The 22,486-nt window shown below is 40.5% G+C and overlaps 2 protein-coding genes across 3 annotated transcripts in view; one reads left to right on the top strand and one right to left on the bottom strand.

The window, feature by feature from the left end:
* The window catches only part of ACBD5 (acyl-CoA binding domain containing 5), a 23,775-nt gene extending 18,897 nt beyond the window's left edge, over positions 1-4,878 (top strand). For both annotated transcript variants that reach the window (XM_060248328.1, XM_060248329.1), the window contains exon 13: positions 1,322-4,878. In XM_060248328.1, coding sequence (XP_060104311.1) covers positions 1,322-1,334 — 13 coding nt within the window. In that variant the 3' untranslated portion in view covers positions 1,335-4,878. The remainder of the gene's footprint in view (positions 1-1,321) is intronic.
* MASTL (microtubule associated serine/threonine kinase like) lies at positions 4,616-22,486 on the bottom strand. Its single transcript, XM_060248327.1, has 12 exons — positions 22,163-22,486; positions 19,634-19,771; positions 18,772-18,911; positions 17,869-17,957; positions 15,858-15,964; positions 15,388-15,532; positions 13,367-13,530; positions 11,209-12,447; positions 10,273-10,411; positions 6,547-6,660; positions 6,361-6,462; positions 4,616-5,698 (listed from the first exon to the last, which is right to left on the bottom strand). Exons 1-12 carry the CDS (start codon positions 22,343-22,345, stop codon positions 5,541-5,543), a joined length of 2,718 nt encoding a protein of 905 aa, XP_060104310.1. The 5' UTR covers positions 22,346-22,486; the 3' UTR covers positions 4,616-5,540.

Genomic DNA, 22,486 nt, shown 5'->3' with positions numbered 1-22,486 from the left:
CCATTTATAATTTTATCTGAGAACATCAAAGACCTCTGAGGCCTTAGTTTGAAGGCAGCTGAGAACAAAACAAAGTCTAATAGCTGCCTGAATACCAACTCTTTTTGAAGAAGTCAAAGGGTGCCCTTATTTATACCTGCTCAATCCGGGCCAGGATGAAAAAAAAATCAATTTTTTAAAAATCAGATTTTTAAATTTAAATTGGATTTTTAAAATTTAAATTGGATTTAAAAAAAAATAAAATGCTTTTTGAGGGAAAAAATGTTAAGTTTTCTATTTAAGATACATCATAGTCCAAAGGTTATTTACCATGAAATAAGGATTAGTTTTTAATTAATCCATTCACAGTGTCATGCTCTTCCAGAGGTTTGTGTAAGATTCCTGGGAGTCTATAAGATATCATCACAGATGCCTGGTTTTACAGTTCTCAAAACTGAATTTGTGTCTGCAGAGATCACATGACTATTCTTCACAGCAAAAATGTTATAAAATTAACATACAGAATTAAGAAACCTCAGTCCTATTGGTCCTTTGCAAATCTATAAACACGGAGTCAACCCCTAATCTCTTAAGTGCTAAGTTTCAAGAAGTTCAATTAATATAACATTATTTGGGTGAAATAGGCCTGGGTAAGGAGGAGGGGCAAACATTACAAATGGCAGTGAAATTTTTTCAGCAGAATGCTCCAGAAATCTTGAGATCTTTGAGTGTATCCAACGGGAAGTGTAAGCAAATACAGGAATACATATGCTATATAATGTTATTGTTTTAGTTAGATAAAGTGTAAGCAAATACAGGAATACATATGCTATATAATGTTATTGTTTTAGTTAGATAAAACAATGTAAATGGTTATTGTTAATTATTATTCTTATCCTTCCAATAAAGTACAGTAGAAAAGTTGTCCAAAAATGAATAATTAACGTATTAAGCTGGAGATAGTTCACACCTTGAGTCATACTGACTAGCGATTTAAATCAAATCCACCCTGATTTGGGCATTTGTGTAACAATCCAAAGATACCACCAGAGAGTTTCCTTGCTTAGAGGAAAGCCCAACCATTAGTGGAATATAAAGTTTTGATCCAACTCCACATTAAAGACACTGGCAAGCAACCTCTTTACCAAAAGAAAAGCTAAGTTACATTGATCAGGCATAGTATCCACCTAACTTAAAACTATGTGAATATGTTCACATTCCATTAAAAATCTGACAACCGAGAAAAAAACAAAAACATTGTGAAATGATCAATTTCCTGTGCTGTTCTAAGTACAAACGACAGTGATGAGTGTGTGATATGATTGTTTTTTCCCTTCACCAGAAAAGAGATCTGATGGTTCAGTTCCTGGTTTTGATTAAGGACTGCTAAAATGGGAAGACTCTGGAAGGAGAAATAATTCATGAAAACAGTGACAAGAACTGCAGGCTGTAGAATGGCTCAGTCTTCCTTCTGTTGCGCCCCTCCCCCCACTTTTGCACTACATGAGATAATATACCTAAATGATCCATTGAGCTTAGGTAACAAATAAATACTGTTACCCCATCCTGCAATTACATGACCCATAAGTTGTTTTGGAATGTATTCTTTCTAGACAAACAATCTGAAAGATTTTATTGCAGCCCTTAAAGATAATTTTTGGGTTTAGAAACACAATTGGGCACAAAAAATCCAATCTGTAAGATCATTGCTTTAACATGACTTATGATTTTATTCATGACTTTGTACATAGGAAATGTGCAAGCAAAAGAAACTGTCTGGATTAGTCAGAATAGTTGGATTGTGTGGCCACACTTAAAAGTTTTAAGAGGTTTGACTTACCATTGCTGCTATGTAATAAGAGAGGTTTTGTTTTTAAGTAAAGAAACTGGAATTAAATGTTTAAGCCAATGAATTGTACTTCCACAGGTACCATCATCACTGTATCTGTTTAAAAACTTAGTAGCCAAGCACCTTGTATGTTACGACAGCAGACTGGAGTTGAATATGGCATGATAGATGGATACTAGCCACCTAGAGAGGGCACAATGAATTTTTTAAAAGAGCCTACTATGCCAAAGTAATACTGAAATCAGCAGGTATTCAAAGCACAGCTCCACTGATTTCAGTAAGACCTTGGTACATTGAGATTGCATCAAGGGACAGCAATGTACTTTAGCGGAACTATTTTATGAATATTTAATTTTTACTTATCCATACAGAAAGTGCTCATAATAAATGCATGTTGCTGCCTCCATAGATGGGTGGAAACCAACTTCCAGAAATGGATTGGTTCTACTGCTCGACCAAAATGCCTCTGGGTTCCTGTATCTAAAACTGTACGAGCAACTTGTATTATGCATACCAAAACTTTATTCTGTTGCATTTCCACCCCCCCTGCCTTTTGCACTATCTAAAATAATATACCTAAATGATCCATTGAGCTTAGATAACAAATAAATGCCATTACCCCATCCTGCAATAACATGACCCTTAAGTTAATTGTTTTGGAATGTATCCTTTCTAGACAAACAGGATGTTGTGAAGCTGAGTGGTGACAGGCACGATGGGTTGGGTTACATTAGACTGCAGATGGTGGCTCAGACAGTTAAATGCTCAGACACAAGAGCATCCTTTTTTTTGACAAGTAAAACCCCCTTTCACCTTGGAAAAGAATCAACATTAGAACCCTATACTCTGACATGTATGTGTGGGTTTTTTAAAAAAGAATATTAAGTCTTGTAAACTCCCAGCTGCCCTCTGGAAGAGTATAGCCCAGGCACAGTTTAATGCCTCAATGTCAATTCTTGAAAGGGAAAACTAGTGTAAAATAAGTGGCTTCTACCTGCTGCTTTAACAGATGACGAGCATTGTTGAACTTGGCCCATTGAATATATTAAGTGAGGCCGTTCTTTAATTCAGTTCTGCACTGTATAAACTGTGAGCTTTTCCATGCCATGACCCTCTAAATTCTGTTTCTTCTTATTACTCTTGAAGCTAATTTTAGCACAGTCACTTGATTACATTATCACTCACTGCTTTTATTGACCAGATATATATTTGAATGTAACAGCCTGTATAGTTACAGCATCTCTAGAAACAGCTTTTCCTAGGAAAAGGGGAAGACATTACAATTTATATGCAAAAAAAAATCAACCTAGAGACAGCGATTGCTTTTCAGTGGCTATAAGAAGTAGAATACTTATGCCAGAGCCAGCTGTATTGCTGAAGCTACTTATGCCGAAATGAGCCTGCCAGTCAACTGAACTACTGTGGAGTAAGTAATTTCTGGATTGTGACATGTTTTGCACTGTATAATCCTTTTGTCCAGCATTGCAAGAAGTTTATGGGAAAGGTGTTCTCCTCTGATGTAATATCTCAAAGCAGGGATGGTAGTCTTCCTTTCTGTTATAAGCTGTACAAATAATGTAATTACCAGAGACAAAGTTTCTGCCTTGTTTAATAGAACATGATTTAATCTTCAGTTTAAAATTCATTCATCTTAATCTGTTGTAAATAACATTTTAACAAATAAAGAATGACAAGTGTATATACCTGAGGATATGTTGTAACTTAGATGAGGCATATGATATCAGGAAGCTATGAGGGATATCACAAAACCCTGACAGTAAGAATAATTAGGACAGGAATATTCTGCGGGCATCTGTTCTCAAAGAAGGTATTTAGTTCTAAATTATTGGAACCTCACTTCATTTTCTCCATTGTTCATCTCAAGCAAAGCTAACTGTGAAATGGGATAAGAGAAGGAGCTGTGGGAGAAACAGGGTTTCCAGCCTTCACCAAAGGTTGCAGCAGTGCACTGATCAGGAGGCGTTCCATTCATGGAATTCTGTGAAGTCAGCATTTGGAGCAAGAAAGCAAACAGCAAGAGCAAAGCGGGTGGACTCTTCAGGCCCACTGATTACATGCCTCCCCAATTTTCACTGATCAATTTATAGAATGGTTTTGGGCACAATGTTTCAAAATGCCCTGCCCATGTATCACTGCAGCCATGCAGGATTCTGTAATTAATTGTTTTTGCTTGGTGGGATCAATGAATAATTCCTTCCACCTTTTTTACTAGTTTATCATTTGGTAGAACTAGATAGGTCAGACAGCCCCCTTATAGTGCATGTACAAGTGACTCTGAAATAGTTTTACTTTCATCATAACAGTGCTCTGATAGATTTTGATTATATGGAGATGAGAGAGCACAGTATGCTTCCGGACAGGGCATCCATGGCTCTTTAAGACACGATGTCACTCAACCAGGACCAAAAGCCTCAAAGGTTTACAGGGTTCCATGTTTATATGCTATTAGAACCATTCAAATACAGAAAGCTAAGAAAAGCCTGCAAATGCATCACAAACCTGTCCTACTATGCAGGCTACTTGGGCCTCAAAAGGGTTGATGTTAAGCAGTTTCAGGTGCTAGATAACCTTGTAAGCACAGCTAGTCCACACAGGTTAAAACTACCACAGCCTTTTCCCTATTTTATATTTATGATGATTACTGAGCACCTTCTAACTAGAAACCCAAAATAGTATTAAAGGGTTAAAATAGGATAGCAAGGACTGAAATAAAACCATTGGTTTATATGTATACATAGGTTAATTAAAAGATACCTGCAAATTGTGTATATCTGCTAAATACAGAACTCTTTATTTTAAATGCCTAATGTACAATATGTTGGTTTTAATTCAAGGTTTATTGAAACAAAATCAGATGTTCTGTATTTCACTGAATTGTATAAATACATTACATGTACTTTAATATACACTTTTTGATTCTCATGTTCTAAGCAGGCTGTTTTAAACATTTAACTCTTTTAAATTGATCCAAATGGAGCCTCCAGTTTTCTGTGTTTAAAATTATAAAACAATGTTTCATTTACAAGCCACAGAAGCCTCTAAGTCTTTTCAGTAGGACAATTAAAACCTACAGGAGGTTTTTTTTTCTCTTTTGCCACAATTTCAAAAGTAAGCCGGGTGGGGAAAAAACAAACACTGACAATAAAACCAGAGACAATGGGAACACTGATAGTTTAGCAGCAGGAGAGCAGTTTATAAAGGACCTAAAGTGCCTGAATGATTGCATATGCTAAAAGATGGACGGGGGTTCTCTTGGCTACACTGAAAAAACACTGGCATTGTCACAGGGGGTCTGAGAAATAATCTTAAGAAGATTCAAACAAATCCTAACCCTATTTTTGAACCACAAGCAACACCCCCGTGCATTTAGCCCCTTCCCCAAAATTGATGCTGCAATGATAGCCTCTCCCAACAGTAGAAACATTCCATAGCAGCAGAAAACCACATTTTTTGTGCATAAAAGTAATTCGTTCTACCATTCCATACATAATACTTAGCTTTATATAAAGTGCAGAAACTAATAAAAGGATCAGATTGTTTGGAGCTAAAAGCTTCAATACATCTTATAAGAAAATCAATTAAAAATACGTAATATTTTAAAAACTACATGCTTACAAACCCAGGAGTACACTAGTGTTACAAGGAAGCTCTATAAATGCACAACACTATAGAGCATTCCATTTCCTTGATATTAGAAGCTGAACCCAGATACTGTCAGCTGCTGAGCGTTATTCCTTGCTTCAAAATAAGAAGTGTCTGTTTCATCATTTGGCTGTGGAATGAAAGGCATGGTCTGATTCTGCAGATTATCCCAGTGTACACCATGAAAGAAGGGGTGAATTTTCAGGTCTAGAATTAAAAAGTTTTAAACAATCATTTGGCTTCTTCCTGTGAATGCATCATTCAATTCTGATGTCTGTGATTTCACTGAACTCTTTCTCTTTTGAAGACAGACCCTGAATGCAAAGACAAACTTTCTCAAGCACCTATCTAAACAATGAGTTGCCAACCTTGTTCCTTGGTCTTATAGGTTGGAAAATACTTTGTTAGTTCCCAAGTTCCATTTTCTTGTCAATTTTATCAGCCTGCACGCATTATGATATTGGACTAAGGGGACAACATATTATGTGTGGACTTTAAGCAAGGGAGCAACGAAAAAAAATAGAAGGATGTATAAATCCACAATTAAAACCAGAAGCCAAAAGCTAGTGCAACATCCTGAGTACAACACCAGATTCTGGACTACTGAAGCTTGTGTTCAAATCTCTGCTCAGCCATGAAATGAAGTCCCTTATTTAGCTTCATTATCACCATATATGGGGATAAACCATGAGGACCCTGGAGGAACAACAAACAGCTTCCTGTCCTTCATCTTGTCCTATAAGCTGATTTGTGGACACTTCACTAATGTCCCAAAACAGGTTTAGTGGTTATTTTTCTCCCCAGTAAAGTATTTAAGCTATAGATTTCTGAAGTGCTACCAGAAAGGGATAAATGCAATAGATACTGACCCTTGAGTCCAGCTCGCTTCATAATGTCGATGGTTAAAAGAATATCAATTGCATTCTGAGCATTGTCAGACAGCTTCTCTTCACCTTCAGGCCATGGAATATCTACAAATAACAGGAGGTAAATAACTTGGTATCCTGATACTAGGCAATGCTTTAAAACTTAATTTCAATGAAAAAGATAATTACCCCTTTTCAGAATATTCTGGAATACTTGTTGTGGTGTCTCATCGTTGAATGGAGGAATTCCAGTTAAAAACTCAAACAGGCAAACTCCAAGTGCCCACCAGTCTACTGCAGAGCCTAAGGTGGAAGACAGCAGACATAAATCATCCCCTGTCCTAAGAAATATTACTGGCACTGGGAGTCAAGAAATGAAAAAGGGAAAAAGATCTGTTACCAGGACATAATCATTTTTGGCTTATGAATTTAATCCCTTTTCTTTTTTTCCTGTTCTCCTTGTGTTAATATTTACAGAGAATCTTCTGCAGCCTCAAAAACACATGGCCTTGCAAATGTCAGTGGTGAATAGATTTTGTTTCCCAAAACAAAATCTGCTGGAGGACCAAGGGTTCAAAAAGGAACTCAATAGTTGGATTAGGGCCACATATTCAAATCACCAGACTCGGAGTTCGGTAATGAAGATTTCACATTAGTTTCTTAATCATCCAGTAACAGGAGGTGGAGGGTTTGAATTTTTTAAAAAGACTTTAGTGTGCATTCCTTACTATGGAAACTGACTCCAAAGAAAAGTTAGCTCTGAGTCAATTCTCTGCAGTGCAAATATTAATTATGATAATGCAATTTTAACTTTCCCTTATTAATTCCTTGACAACTTTTGGACCAGGAAAATTCACTGTTGACCCAAAGCAGTGCATTCAGATCACAAGCAATGAACGCTATATAGGCACCACAACCCATTAGCAAGCAGCATGCATCCTACAGCTGCTTCACTGCTAAAGCCACAACGAGCCCACAATGTCAGGAACAAAGGATGGATATCCTTGCTATGAGAACTGGGTTGTGCTGAAAATACAGACTCTCTTTTTTTTTACCTCTTCAGGACCAGTTCAGACAATCCTCATGCAAGCAATGCCACAGTGTATGGGGCAAGAAATGTAATAAATTGGATCCAAGTAACTTTTTTGCTGGTGAAAAAAGGAAAGAATTGCTTCTAACCACCCAAAACAGTTACGTGGAAAATCTTGGGACCTACACATACAAAAACCATGTGGGGATGAAGCTGTAGTAGAAAGGGAAACCGGGCAAGAAGGAAAGAGTGGAAAAGTGGCAAGATCCAGCTCAGTATCTGAACCAGTCCATCCATTTCATTCAGATGACAGACAAGTTTTTCTGTCAAAATACCATTCTGCATAAGCTTGAAAACCCATCCATCATCCAGCTCACCAGGCAATTAGCGAAGCAAGCAACATTTCAGAAATTCAAAAGCCTGATATCTTGAAAAATGTAAATACCAAAGTTTTGAAAAATATAACTGCCAAAGTCTAATAAGATCACAAATTTAATGTGCCATCCTGAGAAGCCATTTTGTCCTAACTAACCAATATACTAATATTCTAGAGCAGCATAAGTCAAATTTACAAGAGAAACTGTGAGGGGGGTGCTGCCAGGCATGGGAGTTAATGACACACAGCTTCTCCACTTTTTCATTTTATATCCTCCCACTTTTACCCTGTCCCCTCTTGGTCTATGCCAGGGGTGGCCAAACTGTGGCTCTTTCACACATATTGTGTGGCTCTTGAAGCCCCACCGCCCTGTTCGCTAGCTTGGAGAAGACATTTTTCTCTTTAAATCACTTTGCCAAGCCAAGCCAGCTGGTGAGTTGGAGAATGCATTTAAAGTTGCTTTCTTTCTACCTCTACCTCTTCCCATCTATTTTCCCTCCTTCCGCTCTCAAACAATTAATGTTCATGTCTTGTGGCTTTCAAACATCTGAAGTTTATTCTATGTGGCTCTTATGTTGAGCAAATTTGGCCACCCCTGGTCTGCACCAACTTCTTTAGGAAGGCTTTAAATGCCAGGGTATGTTGAGCTCTATTAACATCCTTGAACTGGCCAGAAATGGGACATGAGCCATGATTTGGTCATCTCTACATTCTTTCTGCTTAAAAAGAAATTTGGAGAAGATCAAAAGCAAGACCTTAGTTTGTATTGTAGTTCTACAAATCCTAATGACGAAAGTGATAGAATCAGTGTGCTGCTTTCCTTTACAAAACACTGCATGATTCCCTTATGGTAGCTCCCAAGTAGCTTATTAGGCCACACACCCTGATGTAGCCAAGCCTCCAAGAGCTTACAGTAGGCCCTGTAAGAAGAGCCCTGTGTGGCCTAATATGCAAAGGAGCTGCTACAAAATGAGCTCTGCTTATAGCTGAATTATTTCCCCCTTGTCTGAATCTGTTAATAATTGAACTATGTTGTGATTTTATTTTTATTATTGTAATCTACTGATTCTTACTGCTTTTGTTGTACTGTGCTTTGTTTTTCAGAAATAGCATATAATGGTATTTAAATAAATGTGAGCTTTGGTGTACAAAGAGAGCGCTAAGATCATGCCATGACACGAAAAGGGGAAGTCTGCATGTGAATTGCAAAAAAAGGAAACAGTCTAATCCTAGTTATTTCAAAAGGAGAGTCAAGACTTAGTTCCTCTCTGACTGAAAGATGTGTTCCACAATATGCACAAACAAAACATCCACAAAGTCTTCTTTGGTTCTACAGCACACATCTTGAGCATTGTGATCTAGTTATACTTTGACTCATATGTAAAGTGCTACAGCAAGCTTACCAGAAATCTGAATCCCTGTGCACGGAAAAAGAATCAGGTAAACATTTTAGAGGCCTCCATAATGCTATCACATTCATACACAACATGCTAAAGTTGAGGTATTCATTTTGCTAACAACACTCTTAGCCAGTGCAAGAAACTATCCACTGAGGCAGGGGGAAAGTGGCACCATGAACTGAGCGAACCCTGAGGACCCAATCCAGTTTTGAAATGCTGACATGATTAACAGCAAGCATGTGGCAGTTTTCCAAATACAAATATCTGAACTGTTTTTCAGACTTTTCTACATACAATAGACACCTTGCTATATTATATATTCACCCATTTCCTTATCAGTAAGGTAGAGTTTATGCATCGATGTTTACATACCCCAGCCCAGTGAAAAAGCCCCTGCACTGAGAAAAATATTGGTTTAGACCCCTTGGAACATTTCTGCTGATGGAAGGGATATCAGTCAGTGGAGTAGGCCTTCCTCACCTTCCCTCCCACTGCAGCCCCAAATATGCTCTTGAGAAAGAAGGCAGCCCAAGGAACAGCCTGGGAGGGTGTCAACGAAGTCCCATTGCTCCACCCACCCTGGCTGCAGATACCCTCCACGGGTCCCAACCAATACTCCCTCTAAACTGTGGAATCTTGTGAGCAAAAATTCTGCTTCGTGAGCTACTGGCATTAAAGTTGTGAGCTGCTGCATAAATTATCTTGCTCTGGGGCCATTTTTCGTGAGCTCAGACAAAAATGTGTGTGCTGGAGGCTGAAAAACTGTGAGCTGGCTCACACTTCCTCAGAGGAAACACAGGTTCCAACACAATTCCTTTCTGTTTCTACTCAAGATGCATTTTGTTGTGAGGGTTCCTCCCAAAATCTCAGAAGAGGCCAAGAGAAAGGAAAGGTGAGAATAGATCAGTCTCTGCAACCTCCGTGCTACCAGAGCATCCAACCTGCTATATTTTGCCAGTTTGGGAACAGGGTAAACACACAATTAAGCTAAGCATTTAAGATAAAATTCTGATTATGAGTTTAAGCAGAGCCAGGACCTCATGACTAGGCTGAGAAAAACATGTTCCTTAGAGACATCTAATTATCCTACAATTAATTGTGCTGCTTACCATGAGCCTTTGCCAAGAGCAGCTCGGGAGCCAAGTAGTCAGGGGTCCCTAAAATGCATTCTCCCTCAACTGGGGCAGCCCCTCTTCGAACGCTCTTTGGAGTTCTGTAGGGTGTATCAGCATTTCCCTGATGAGGGGTCTGATGTCAAAGAACAGAGGTTATGTCAGGCAAAGGTATCAAACAGGCTAATAAACTGGTTCAGGCACTGGCTCATTTACTGAACTGTAAGGCTAAAAAAAGCATCTAATGAGCATACCCCACACCCCCAGTCCAGTTCTTCTGCTCTAGCATATTTACTCTTGGAAAGGATGCCTTTCTCCTATCTCATTAATAGCGCCCTCCCTGAATCATTTCTTCACTATGTCTAATATGTGTTAAACCATTTCTGCTTCTAAACAACTAAGCCTAACACTGCCTGATTTGTCTTTGCTACTCTGATGTGTTAGAGCCACTTCAGTCAGCAGGAAAAAAAATCTTACAAATTTCTTACACTGAAGTGGTAAGCAGAGCATATATCACCATGTGCAAAAATTGAACATATGTTTTTACATTTGTACATGCTTCAGCAACCTGCTCCCTACCACATACAGACAATGATTATACATGTGGCATTTAAGCAACTGGATTCTTACCTGGGCTTCACTGCTACATAGGAACTTTTGTGAGCAGCGTGGTTCATTAATTATTTGGATGGATTCCACACAAAATCTCTGCTGACAGAAGTCATTCTATCCGTGAAATGGGACTTCCCTGCCTCCCTCTTCCTGCAGCTGCCCTAAATGCCCCCCCCCCAGGTACCATTCCTGTAGAACCAGGGAACCATGAAGAATGGGGTAGGGGAAGTTGGTTTGCCATGAAAGAGGGAGTCAGTGACCTTTCACCTCATCAGTGACCCCCCCCCCCACTGCACTGTAACATCCAGTGTTAGCATTTACCTGATAAACTCTGTAGTGTTTTCCCTTTTGTGCAGGCGTAATAGTTCTAGGATAAGAGCCGCTACAAGCAGAGATATCCATTCCTTCTACAGAAATTGTGCTGATTCTTGATGGCTCAGATATATTAGACATATTGCCCGGGCTGTTGCAACTACGGAAGGCAACCATGTTTTTCTTGAGGAGGGTCAGTGTTTTCATCTTTTCCTCTGATGGAGAAAAATGGCTGTTGGGATATGTCTCAGTTCCACTTTGCAAACTCTTGTCCTGTTCATGCTGCAATTCCTTGCTCTCCCGGACAGCAACCACTTCCTCACCTCTCAATGAGGCATCTGCACAGCTAAGTGAGATTTCAGACACATCCTCTGTTTTCAGTTCATCCAAGGTGATGCTCCCAGCTGTATGAGACAGGTGCTGTTCTAAACGCATCACTGCAGCAGATGCTTCCAGAAGGGATAGATTGGAGTCTGCACTCATGTTTGCTAAAGGCTTTTCATCATTGGTGCTTAAGAAGCTGGAACTCAAGTGTTCCTTTTTTCTGTCCTTTTCACAGTCTGCATCTAGATCACACATTAGATTCTTAGCTATTAAAAAGATAGCACGTTTCCCACCCTTCTTTTGGTTAGTGCATCTGAAGTCTTTTGCTTGATCGTCATTTGCACAGTTCTCCTGCAGACATCTGTCACCAGCAAGTTTTAAGCATTTGATTTCCGTTGTTAAACTCGTGCATTGCTTCTCAGGGATATCTACAATTTTACAACCACGTTTGTATTCCGCACTGTTTTTTTTGACAAAGGCAAGTTCTTGAGATGGACTGGTGTCAACAAGCGCATAGCTTCTTTTGACACTGAGCTTCTCCTCCAACCTTACCTCCTCTTTTTCTTTGGCAAGGCTGGCCAAGCACGAAGGTGACCTCTGGCCATCAGAAAAATCTGCTGCTCCCTCAGCCAGAGCAGGTTTGTCTGCAGTAAGTTTTCCTTCCCATTCTTTGTATTCTGAAAGACATTTTCTTACCAGGTCTTTCACATCACAAGTCCTTACAGAGGTACCGCGCATGTCTGAATGTTCTACTTTTCTTTCATGCCTGCTCCCAGAACCATTGCTGCTGATAGGGGATATGACAGACTCCAGTGCTCTCCTCTTTAAGGCTTTCGTGTCATTGGTATAGAGTAGATCTGCATTATGAGGCTGTTCTGACGTAGCCCCCTTACCAGCGGCAGAGCAGAATATGTCCTCTGCTTCCTAAAAACAATACCAAGTTCACAACAATTTCATACACTGTGATGTTGGTTTCTCAGTCACCCATAACATTTCAATCACTCTACTGAAAACATAATAGCGGAAATAAAGTGTATTTTAAAGCAGCATGATGAACAATGCACAAGAAAAAAGTGAACTGTAATCAACAGAGCCAAGAAGCTGCGCTGTGCATTTCAACACCAATCCTCTGTGGCCCACCCAAGAACTTGTCCACACAGCGTGATCAGGAGCAGCTCTCAAGTTCACATGCACCTCCCACGCTATGCATACCTTAAAGTTTCAGGTAGAAAAATACAATATTTATTAGAGCATGAGACTTCAAAAATTCTGCAATCCATTCAAGTAAACTGAAGCAATTTAATCTGGACATTTAAGGAGAACTCACATTCAAACAAACAGGGCTTTTTTGTAGCAGGAACTCCTGCTCCTGCATTTTAGGCCACACACCCCTGATGTAGCCAATCCTCCAAGGGCTTACAGTAGACCCTGTAAGAAGAGCCCTGTAAAGCTCTTGGAGGATTGGCTACATCAGGGGTATATGGCCTAATATGCAAAGGAGTTCCTGCTACAAAAAAAGCCCTGCAAACAAACACTATCTTCTAATGCAGGAGCTACGTTCGATGAATCTGTGACAGGAAAGAGGGCAGGAGGAATGTCCAAGAGGAAGTCTTACTCCACAAAAGCTAGTTAGCCCCTGAAGAACTTTGTGCCCAGAATTAAAATGCTTTGTGACTCGACGGAACTACCCACTTTCCACCATGTTCTCAGCTCTCAAAATACAGGAAATATAATAAGCTTATCCCACCATAAGCTGTATCCAAGTCAATCATTTCTTTGGGGTTACATCTGTATAATTGTCAGGAGGAAGCAAAGTCGCATAAAGAGATGAAGCAGTCCTGACCTGTATGTCGTTCTCCCACCTGGGGCTGCTACAGCACTCTGACTCCATGCTGGATAGCTGGGTGCGGGAAAGGCTACTGGCACTTGAGGTCCCAAACCTTTTCCGGGACTGAAGCAGACTTGGCGTCAGACTCCGAACAGGCATCACAATTGAAGAATCAAGGCCTTCAGTTTGGGTGGGGAGAAATCATAAGACATGCCAGTCAGTTTCAAAGCAAATCCAACCAATTGCACTGAGAAACATAGGAAAGATTCAGTGTAATATTTAACAGCTGACTTGTCCATTCTAGCTGTTAAGTGTTAATTGATAATCCAGGGGTGTTGAACTCATTTGTTATGAGGGCCAGATCTGACATAAATGAGACCTTGTTGGGCTGAGCCATGTCGGGTTGGGCCGGGCCATGTGTGTACCTATTTATGATTAGGTAGCAGATACATAAACTTTATAAAGAACACAGACAAACACAAAGATTTTTTTAAAACTTAAAATGGAACATGCTTAAATCATTAGCACTCATTGGTCTTAAAGGTACTTTCTTTGTATCTCTCCCATTGGATCCAGGGAACTGGGCAAAGGAAGCTGGCTCCTTTCTTTCATCCCCAGGGGATCAGGAGGGGGAGAAGCCTTAGCCAAGAGAAGGAAGAGAGGTTTGGCTCAGTAGCTCCGCTCTGGAATTGAGAGAGCCTGGCAAAGCAAGCTCTCCCTCCCCCCTTCCTCCCCAAAAGAGCCTCAGCCAGTGGAGATAATAGCTCTGTATCTCCTGTGTGATTGAGCAAGCCTTGCAAAGCAAGCTGTTAAGCAGAAGGAAGCAAATGACAGCCAGTTGCTCGGGGGCCTGATAGGAACCCTCCAGGGGCCTAATTCGGCCACTGGGCTGCATGTTTGACAACCGTGATAATCTTTTATTTTTATACCTGATACATGAAGAAAAGATTATGCTATTCTCCTGTGGCAACAGAGCCACATTTAAATATTAACTCCTTTCATATATTATACCAGGAGTAGCCAAACCTGCTTAATGTAAGAGCCGCATACAATAAACATCAGATGTCTGAGAGCCACAGTACATGAAGATCAGATTTCTGAGAGAAGTAAGGAAGATGGGAGGGAGGGAGAGGTGGAAAGAGATCAACTTTAAATGCATTCTCCAAGCCACTGGCTGGCTTGGCTAAGTGATTTGAAGAGAAAAACGTCTTTCCAAGATGGCTGACAGACAGTGGAGCTTCAAGAGCCACACAGTATGTGTGAGAGCCACAGTTTGGCCACCCCTGTATTATACTATCATCAAATTATTTGCAGGGGAAGAGTTATTGGAAAAAACTATAAAAAAGAAAACAAAACAAAAACAACATTTCAGTACAAGTGAAGATATCTGCTTATGTATCTCTGCAGAGGAATGAAACCACACTAACAGCACTAAGGCATTTCTTTTCTGCTGGTGGGTCAGAACCGTATGCAAGTAATGCCTGGAGCTAAGGACCACAGAAGTGACACCAGCACCACAACTTTTAAAAAACTGCCTGGTTGTTAAAAGGAACAGAAAAATGAACCTATGTAGTAAAAATGGGTTGTACATTGCAAGCTGAATTTAAAGTCCTACCTCAAAGGCTTAGGCAACAGCTTCTGTGAACGAAAGTACTTCTGTTTCAACCTACAGCTCTCACTATTGTTTGATGCCAGGCTACTTCGTAGCTGTTCAAAACAGCACTGAATTTGTAAGCTGCTTGGAGTGCAGTGTCAGGCGGGGTAGCAGCACTAGTCTGCAGCAGCAGGGCAAGATTTGAGTCCACCAGAGCCCTGGACACCAACAAAAATTTTCAGGGTATAAGCTTGTGAGACAATGATCGCTTCATCTAATACCAAAGTGAGCTCTGACTCATGGAAGTTTATACCCTGGAAAATTTTGTTGGTCTCTAAGTGCTGGTGGATTCCAATTTTGGAATGTAGTAAAGCTGAATAAAATAAACAAAACACATCTTTAAAATCCTGCTTCCATTCAGCACACCAGGTTTGATACTTACATGTCCTCAGCAGCTTGCCTGATGCAGAAGCACAGTCTTTGTGGCTCACAGAGAGCGGAGAAACAAATCCTTGGGAGAGCTTAGGCGTATCCATAGAAATAGGGCTTGGACTGGGTGCATGTATTTTAGCTCCAACCGGGGTGTACTGTCAGAATGAGAGAAGCTTGCTCAACAAATAGCTATAACTCAACGAAACATAGCACAGCATGGTATTTTGTGGCTACAGATCTCGGACACACCTTATGCAACCATCTCAGTAATAAAATGGGCTTTCAACGTATGTTGCAGATAGGAACAACCAGGCTGCAGAAAGATCTTTCATGAACCATGAAAGTTTTAATCATATAATACAAAAATCAAAACACAGATTGTGGCCCACTGAAATGTGGGATTACTCCAAAAAGAGCATGAAACTTTCCAAGGAGTACAGTACAATCACTTGAAGACAGTATATTATTTCAATTACTTACAAAGGCTAAATTGCTGATAAGAGACAACACTTGTCCCGGAGTACGTGAATAATCTTGTGCCGGTTTAGGCATTGATGGTGTTGTGAGGATATCCATCATGTTTATCTCTGAGAACAGATTAAGAAGATTAGCTTCCATATTACCATTTTATTTATTTATCTGCAGAGTGCTGTGGGAGAAAATACTTTGAGAGCGCCAATTTGATGTAATGGTTAAGTGCGCGGACTCTTATCTGGGAGAATTGGGTTTGATTCCCCTCTCTTCTACATGCACCTGCTGGAGTGACCTTGGGTCAGCCATAGTTCTCATAGAGCTGTCCTTGAAAGGGCAGCTCCTGGGAGAGCTCTCTCAGCCCCACCTACCTCACAGAGTGTCTGTTGTGGTGGAGGAAGGTGAAGAAAATTGTAGGCCACTCTGAGATTTAGAGTGAAGGGCAAGATACAAATTCAATATCATCTGCTCTAATGACATAGTATATACCAATAGATGTCACTGCAAGTCAGACTATTTTATTTAAACTAAAGGAGTGAGGAGAGAAGTGGGGCGAAAGTAGGCAGGAAACAAGCAATCCCTCCCTTACTCCAATGAGAGATCAGACAAAGGGTAGTTTAGATCCAAGAAAATTGGGTGGAGAGGCAATTACATACTGTGTGAACAAGCTATTTGGAGACTGTCAGCAAATAATCTCAGTTTGTTTCTTCTGGAATATCACAACACTACTGTTGTTCCACTTCCTGCATTATGGGCAGGATCTAAGCCATCAGCGAAATTTTCAACAGACACCCACCTCTGAGCCATATCAAAAACTAACTTTGAAAGGCTCCTTAGCTTCAAACCAAATTTTCTATACAGCAAAGGGTTTGTATGTGTATGAAGATGAAGTTCCATTGGGGCAGGCTCAACTAACTGTGCTGCTTTTTGGAGCTCAGCCTGTGTCTTTCCACACAAGCACAAGCTCAAGATTAGGACTGCAACTGAGGACAAAAACAAAAAAAACCTGTAAAGTCTTAATAAGCAGCACACAAAAGGACACAATTGATGTCAAATTTTGACAAACTTTGAAGCCATGGTGTAGAATGGTTTTTTTCTGGATTTTTTGGGGAATAATTGAAATACGGAATACCAATTTCCCCATCAAACCTAAACCTATTTTGCTGCTTTAACAACATTAATGTATCACTTATAACTTAGTTAGCATATAAACTTTTATTACTTGACATATTTAAGAAATTGAAAAAGAAATATATTAGCAAACTGCAAACATACTCGATGCTAAAGTGAAAGTACAAACAACTGCACTCTATGCTACCTTAGGATATTTAATTGATTCCAAAAGGGAAATATGCTTCAAAGGAATTTTTTTCAGTGTATCCTCAAATTTCTTAATTTGAAACTGAAATAAGTCCTCCGACTTTCCCATCCTTTACATTTTGAGTAAAACCTTGTCTCAAAAAGCATTTCACTTATTTCAAAGAAAAAGATATTTCATACATTTTTTTCAGGGCTCCCCAAAGTTTCCCAGTGGAAAAACATCAGCAGAAAGTGGAACATTTCCCATGTACATTCACACAGTTGTCTGTTTTTCCCCCCAGGCCTTCACATCACTAGGCATAAGAATGTTTACTTTCAGACGTAAAAAATGTTTCTGCTACTTATTAGCCTACCAAGATTTTTACTTGCCCATGTTCCTACACATGCCTAAGTTAATCACTGTTGCACATTGACTTCTGTGCGCTTAGACTGGAGTAAGTCTGCACAGCGTTGCACTGTACACCTGACACATTTTCTTGCCTGGTTATGTGAAGATAATCCTTACTGTCCACCAGGAGACCTACTATTCAATTTGTTAACTATAAAGTTTTCCAGAACAACCTCCTAAAAATGCATTTCAACACACTGTAAATGAACCGTTGCTTAAAATACGTGCACAAAGACAGAAGATTTGCTTATCTGTTCTAAACTGCCACATGACATTTTTTAGAAAACATAACTAGCCCTCACAGAGCCTCACCTCTGTTCAGAGCAACTCTGGACAATCCAAAGTCTGTCAACTTAATGTGACCCTCATTTGATATCAGCATGTTGTCTGGCTTCAGGTCTCTGCAGGTATAAGGAAAATGAAATAACTCTCCTGTACAAATACTTTTACTGTAATCAAAGCTAATATTCAGAGCAGCCAGTTCAACTGCCCACATTTTGTTTCTCATAAGTATAAAACTCTCTGCCAGTTCAGTGGTTACATATACTGAATGATAGGATAATAAATTAAATAGATCCATGTATTAATTACGAATGAAAAAAAATACTTCCTTTGCTTTAAAATCAGTGAGCTCTGCAGCAAAAAACGTTGCTACAGTTCTTGTGATGTAAGAAGAGAAATAACAACAAATGCTTCTGTAAAATATATTGAACACATTTAAAAGTGGCCCTTTGACTCTTGCTGAACTGCCTCTGCCTCAGCATCAAAATCTGAAATAGCATTTCTTATTTTATTTATCAGGGATTTGAACCTGAGTCTTCAAGATCCCAGTACTGACACTCTAATGCAGTACTTCTGACTATAATTAGTGAAAGGGTAAAGAGAAAGTATTCAGCAAATGGCTTCAAATGAAATCACAAAAGATTAGTTTCCTTTTGGTAGATTTTGCACGTCTGTTTAAATACTTGTCTAGGAAACAGAACACTGGGCTACCAGTTCCTGCAGTCAGATAAAAAAAGACAGGACATTTGAGTTCTTGGTGAGAAGCATTAAGCTGCAAATAAAAGCTGCTGGATCACATGCCAAAACGTGGTCCTCGGCATCAATTTCCTCCCAAGATGTCTGTGTTTTCCCCAGGGATCAAAGAAAATGGTCTACTGCTGAACAGCATAAATGTAACTGTCTGCAATAAAAAACAGCATAAACAGATTTTACCTATGAATTATTCCATGCCTGTGGAGGTAATCAAGAGCCAGTGCAGCTTCGGAAATATACTTGACAGCCATCTCTTCATCAAAGTAACCATATATTTGGAGGAGTGATTTAACGTCTCCACCAATGAGATACTCCATTACCTGCCAGTGACAAACAGCAACCACTATTACAAAACAGCACCTTGGTTTATGGCAGGTGAGGCCAAACTTGCTTAATGTAAGAGTCATATAGAATAAACATCAGATGTTTGAGAGCCACAAGACATGAACATGAGATATTTAAGAGCAGGCAGGCAGGAAGGAAAGTAGATGGGGGAGGGAGAGGTGGAAAGAAAGCAACTTTAAATGCCTTCTCCAAGCTGCTAGTTTGCATAGCTTGGAGAAGTGATTTAAAGAGAGAAATGCTTTCCCTAAGCCAGCCAACAGGGCGGTGGGGGCTTTGAGAGCCGAGCCACACAATATGTGTGAAAGAACAACATGTAGCTCCCAAGCCACAGTTTGGCCAAAGTTTCAGTATAGAAATTGTATATAATAACTACAGGGTATGTTTAACTGCTGAATGCAGGCAAAAACAGAAACTGGACAAATACAATTTTAAAATTTAGATTGAAATCAAAGCTATACAACACAGATGTTTGAAAACTGTGTGGCTGGTTTCCTTTTTTGGGGGCTGGCAGAGAGTTTTCTAAAGTTGCACAAAATTTAAAGCTTGTGAAATGGATCAAGGGATAAGAGACAAGCTGGATAATAATTCTTTAAAGGCTTATGCTGAACTGGAAGGAATGACAAGGGGAAAGAACATTTTCTCATTAACTTGCTGGATATCTACTATAAAAGCTACCTTAACTGCACTGTACACTTACCAAGTAAACATTGTTTGCAGACTGAAGTGAGTAGTATAAGTGCACAATGAAAGGACTTTTACTAAGAGCCAAGGCATCTCTCTCTGCCTGTACCTGATGGACCATATTCTTATTGATCAGATCGGCTTTTTTGACTACCTGTAAAGCAATGCAGGGGGTGATAAACATACATGCAACATACATTTCTCTATCAGTACTATTTAAATATAGGTATGAAACTACTACTTGGGGGGGGGGGGAGATAAACCAGCAACATATATAACTTCCCTGTGCCAGATGTGTTTTATTCCAGAGCTAAAAAATAAAACCAACATCACCCTGGCAACACAGTTAATTAGGATCCCATATCAATCAACTGGATATTCCTGAGACAACCTTTTTCAGCCAGTTCACTAAAACACATCATAACAATTCAGTCAGAAATATCTTTAATTCAATTAATCTGTTTTCGTATTTTGGTTTCTGTGTTAAGAATCCACCAACCCAAATCACTGGTATTTTCGCTTAGTTCACAGTTTACTTCTATTTCCATTGTCCAAAGATCTCTTAGAAAACTAGCACAGAATCTCTGCTTGAGTTGTCAATGTTACCATCATTATCAGCTTTTTTGACTACCATCAATGCCACCACCATCAAGTACAGCATAATTATTATGCATGTCACCTACAGCATAGCAGACTTTGCTCTGAGGAACTTATCTAAAACATGATACAGGAAGGAAGGAAGGAAGGAAGGAAGGAAGGAAGGAAGGAAGGAAGGAAGGAAGGAAGGAAGGAAGGAAGGAAGGAAGGAAGGAAGGAAGGAAGGAGGGTGGATAGAGGGAGGGAGGGTTAAACAGTGTTCACTTTAGCTATCCATAAACTACCTTGCTTCAGTAGGAGATAGAGATTAAGGAGCTGTACCAAAGGCTTCATGAGAAAGATATATAAAGAGAAATTTGTAGAAAAGTAGAGAAATGGCACCATAAAAGTATTCCAGGAGGCAGTTCCAGGCACAGGAAGGGCAGAGTATTTAGGAAGCAGGAAACTTTTGTCAGCTAATAATGCGAATTCATGGACAATGTTAAGAGATGTGAAGAAAAGCAAGGCAATGGAGAGCTCTGTGCTAGATCCGAGGACAGGAAAAATGGGGGAAAGTGTTATTAAAGATATAATGTGTCAGGCTATGGTGTTCCTTAAATCTGCATTCTGAAGGCTGAAGACCAGCAATGAGGTATAAGAGGCCACCTGATTCACAGCAGGAAGAAACAGCTTAACTTTTCCCTCACCTAGTATTTTCCACCCTAAAACCTACCATCAGCTGTGATTAGGAACACTGGGGGGCAGCAAGGGAGAGTGCAGGAAACAGGCTCGATGGTACATGAGTTAAATATGCCCTCCTACCTGCCATGCCTCTGATCCAAAACATGCTACTTCCCCAAAATACTCTGCAGTCATGCACAGTGACCTGGACCATTAGCCAGGTCTCTAACTTGTCTCCACGCCTGTGAGCAATCCACAAAACTGGGCTCTGTCATCAGTATTAACAAATCATAGGCCTTCTACTGACATCCATGTTGGTTTAAATCTGTTCAGTGGAAATCCTTGGTTTAAATGTCACCTCTTCCATAAATTTACAGGATGGCCTTAGACAAACTATTATTCTCTCAGCCATCAATCTGTCCTTGTTTTATAAGGCTACAACTTCGTTCCTCATTCTCTGCTCTAAGAGAGGTGGCTGTGGCATTCCAGCGAGCAAAGCAATTTATTCCTCAACCAAGTTGCATCATGCCCATTCACATCCTCAGCAAATACAAGCAAAGCAATAGAACGATTGTAGCCATACTTAACAAACGTCTGATGAAATTAAAAATACACTTCCAAGATCAAATCTATAACGAGAACACCTTAAATCATTACTTTTGTAGAATACATTAAAGAAACTCATAACCTGAATTTGAACTAAAACGTGCCCTCACGTTAGGGCTGTCAATCCCCAGGTGGGGGCAGGGAATCCTCTGGTTTGGAGGCCCTCCCCCAGCTTCAGGGTAATCAGAAAACGGAGGGAAATGGGCACTCCATTATTCCCGATGGTTTTCAATTTCCATAGGGTATAATGGTGAATTGATCTGCGGGTATCTGGGGCTTGGGGGGGCTGTTTTTTGAGGTAGAGGCACCAAGTTTTCAGCATAGCATCCAGTGCCTCTCCCCAAAACACCCTCCCAAGTTTCAAAAGTATTGGACCAGTGGGGTCCAATTCTATGAGCCCCAAAATAAGGCGCCCCTATCCATTACTTCAAACGGAGGGGAAGCAAAAGGTGTGCAGTCCCTTTAAGTGTGATAGCCAGAACTCCCTTTGGAGTTCAGTTATGCTTGTCACACCCTTGTGGCTCCACCCCCCAAAGTCTCCTGGCTCCATTCCCAAAGTCCCCAGATATTTCTTGAATTGGACTTGGCAACCCACAATGGGCTTAGGAGGGACTCGTTGAATTTCTGAAATAAGTTCTAAAATTTGCATTGGTCCGCAGTGGTCCCGGGGCGGGGCGCTCACCTTGACGGCGTACAGCTTCCCTCCTTTGCGGCCCAAGTAGACCTTCCCGAAGGCGCCGCGGCTGATGGGCTTGACAATGGTGAAGTCCTCGATGGAGGGCGGCCGAGGCGACGCGACGCGTCTCTCTGCTCCCTCAGCGGCCGCCTCCTGCGCGCCCGGCCCGTTCTGGGGAGGCGGCTCCATTGCTCCGCTGCGGCCGAGGCAACCGCCACCTGCAGCCCCTGCTCTCGTTTCGCCCCGCGCCGATTCAAAGCTAAGCCCCGCCCAGCCAACGTCACACGCCAAACAGAAAGGAACGCATGACGTACCCCGTGGAGACGGGAA

The sequence above is a fragment of the Heteronotia binoei genome, chromosome 10 (assembly GCF_032191835.1).
Source record: "Heteronotia binoei isolate CCM8104 ecotype False Entrance Well chromosome 10, APGP_CSIRO_Hbin_v1, whole genome shotgun sequence".
In the NCBI taxonomy this organism is placed as follows: Eukaryota; Metazoa; Chordata; class Lepidosauria; order Squamata; family Gekkonidae; genus Heteronotia; species Heteronotia binoei.
The sequence above is the reverse complement of the archived record's forward strand: the minus strand, read 5'-3'. Positions and strand labels throughout refer to the sequence as shown.

Coding starts and splice junctions, on each gene's coding strand:
- MASTL (XM_060248327.1), bottom strand. CDS start 22,345: ATGGAGCCGCCTCCCCAGAACGGGCCGGGCGCGCAGGAGGCGGCCGCT. Junction 12,448..13,366: donor GGTGGGAGAACGACATACAG/GTCAGGACTGCT, acceptor TATTGTTTTTAG/GAAGCAGAGGACATATTCTG. Junction 5,699..6,360: donor GAAGCGAGCTGGACTCAAGG/GTCAGTATCTAT, acceptor TTTTAATTCTAG/ACCTGAAAATTCACCCCTTC.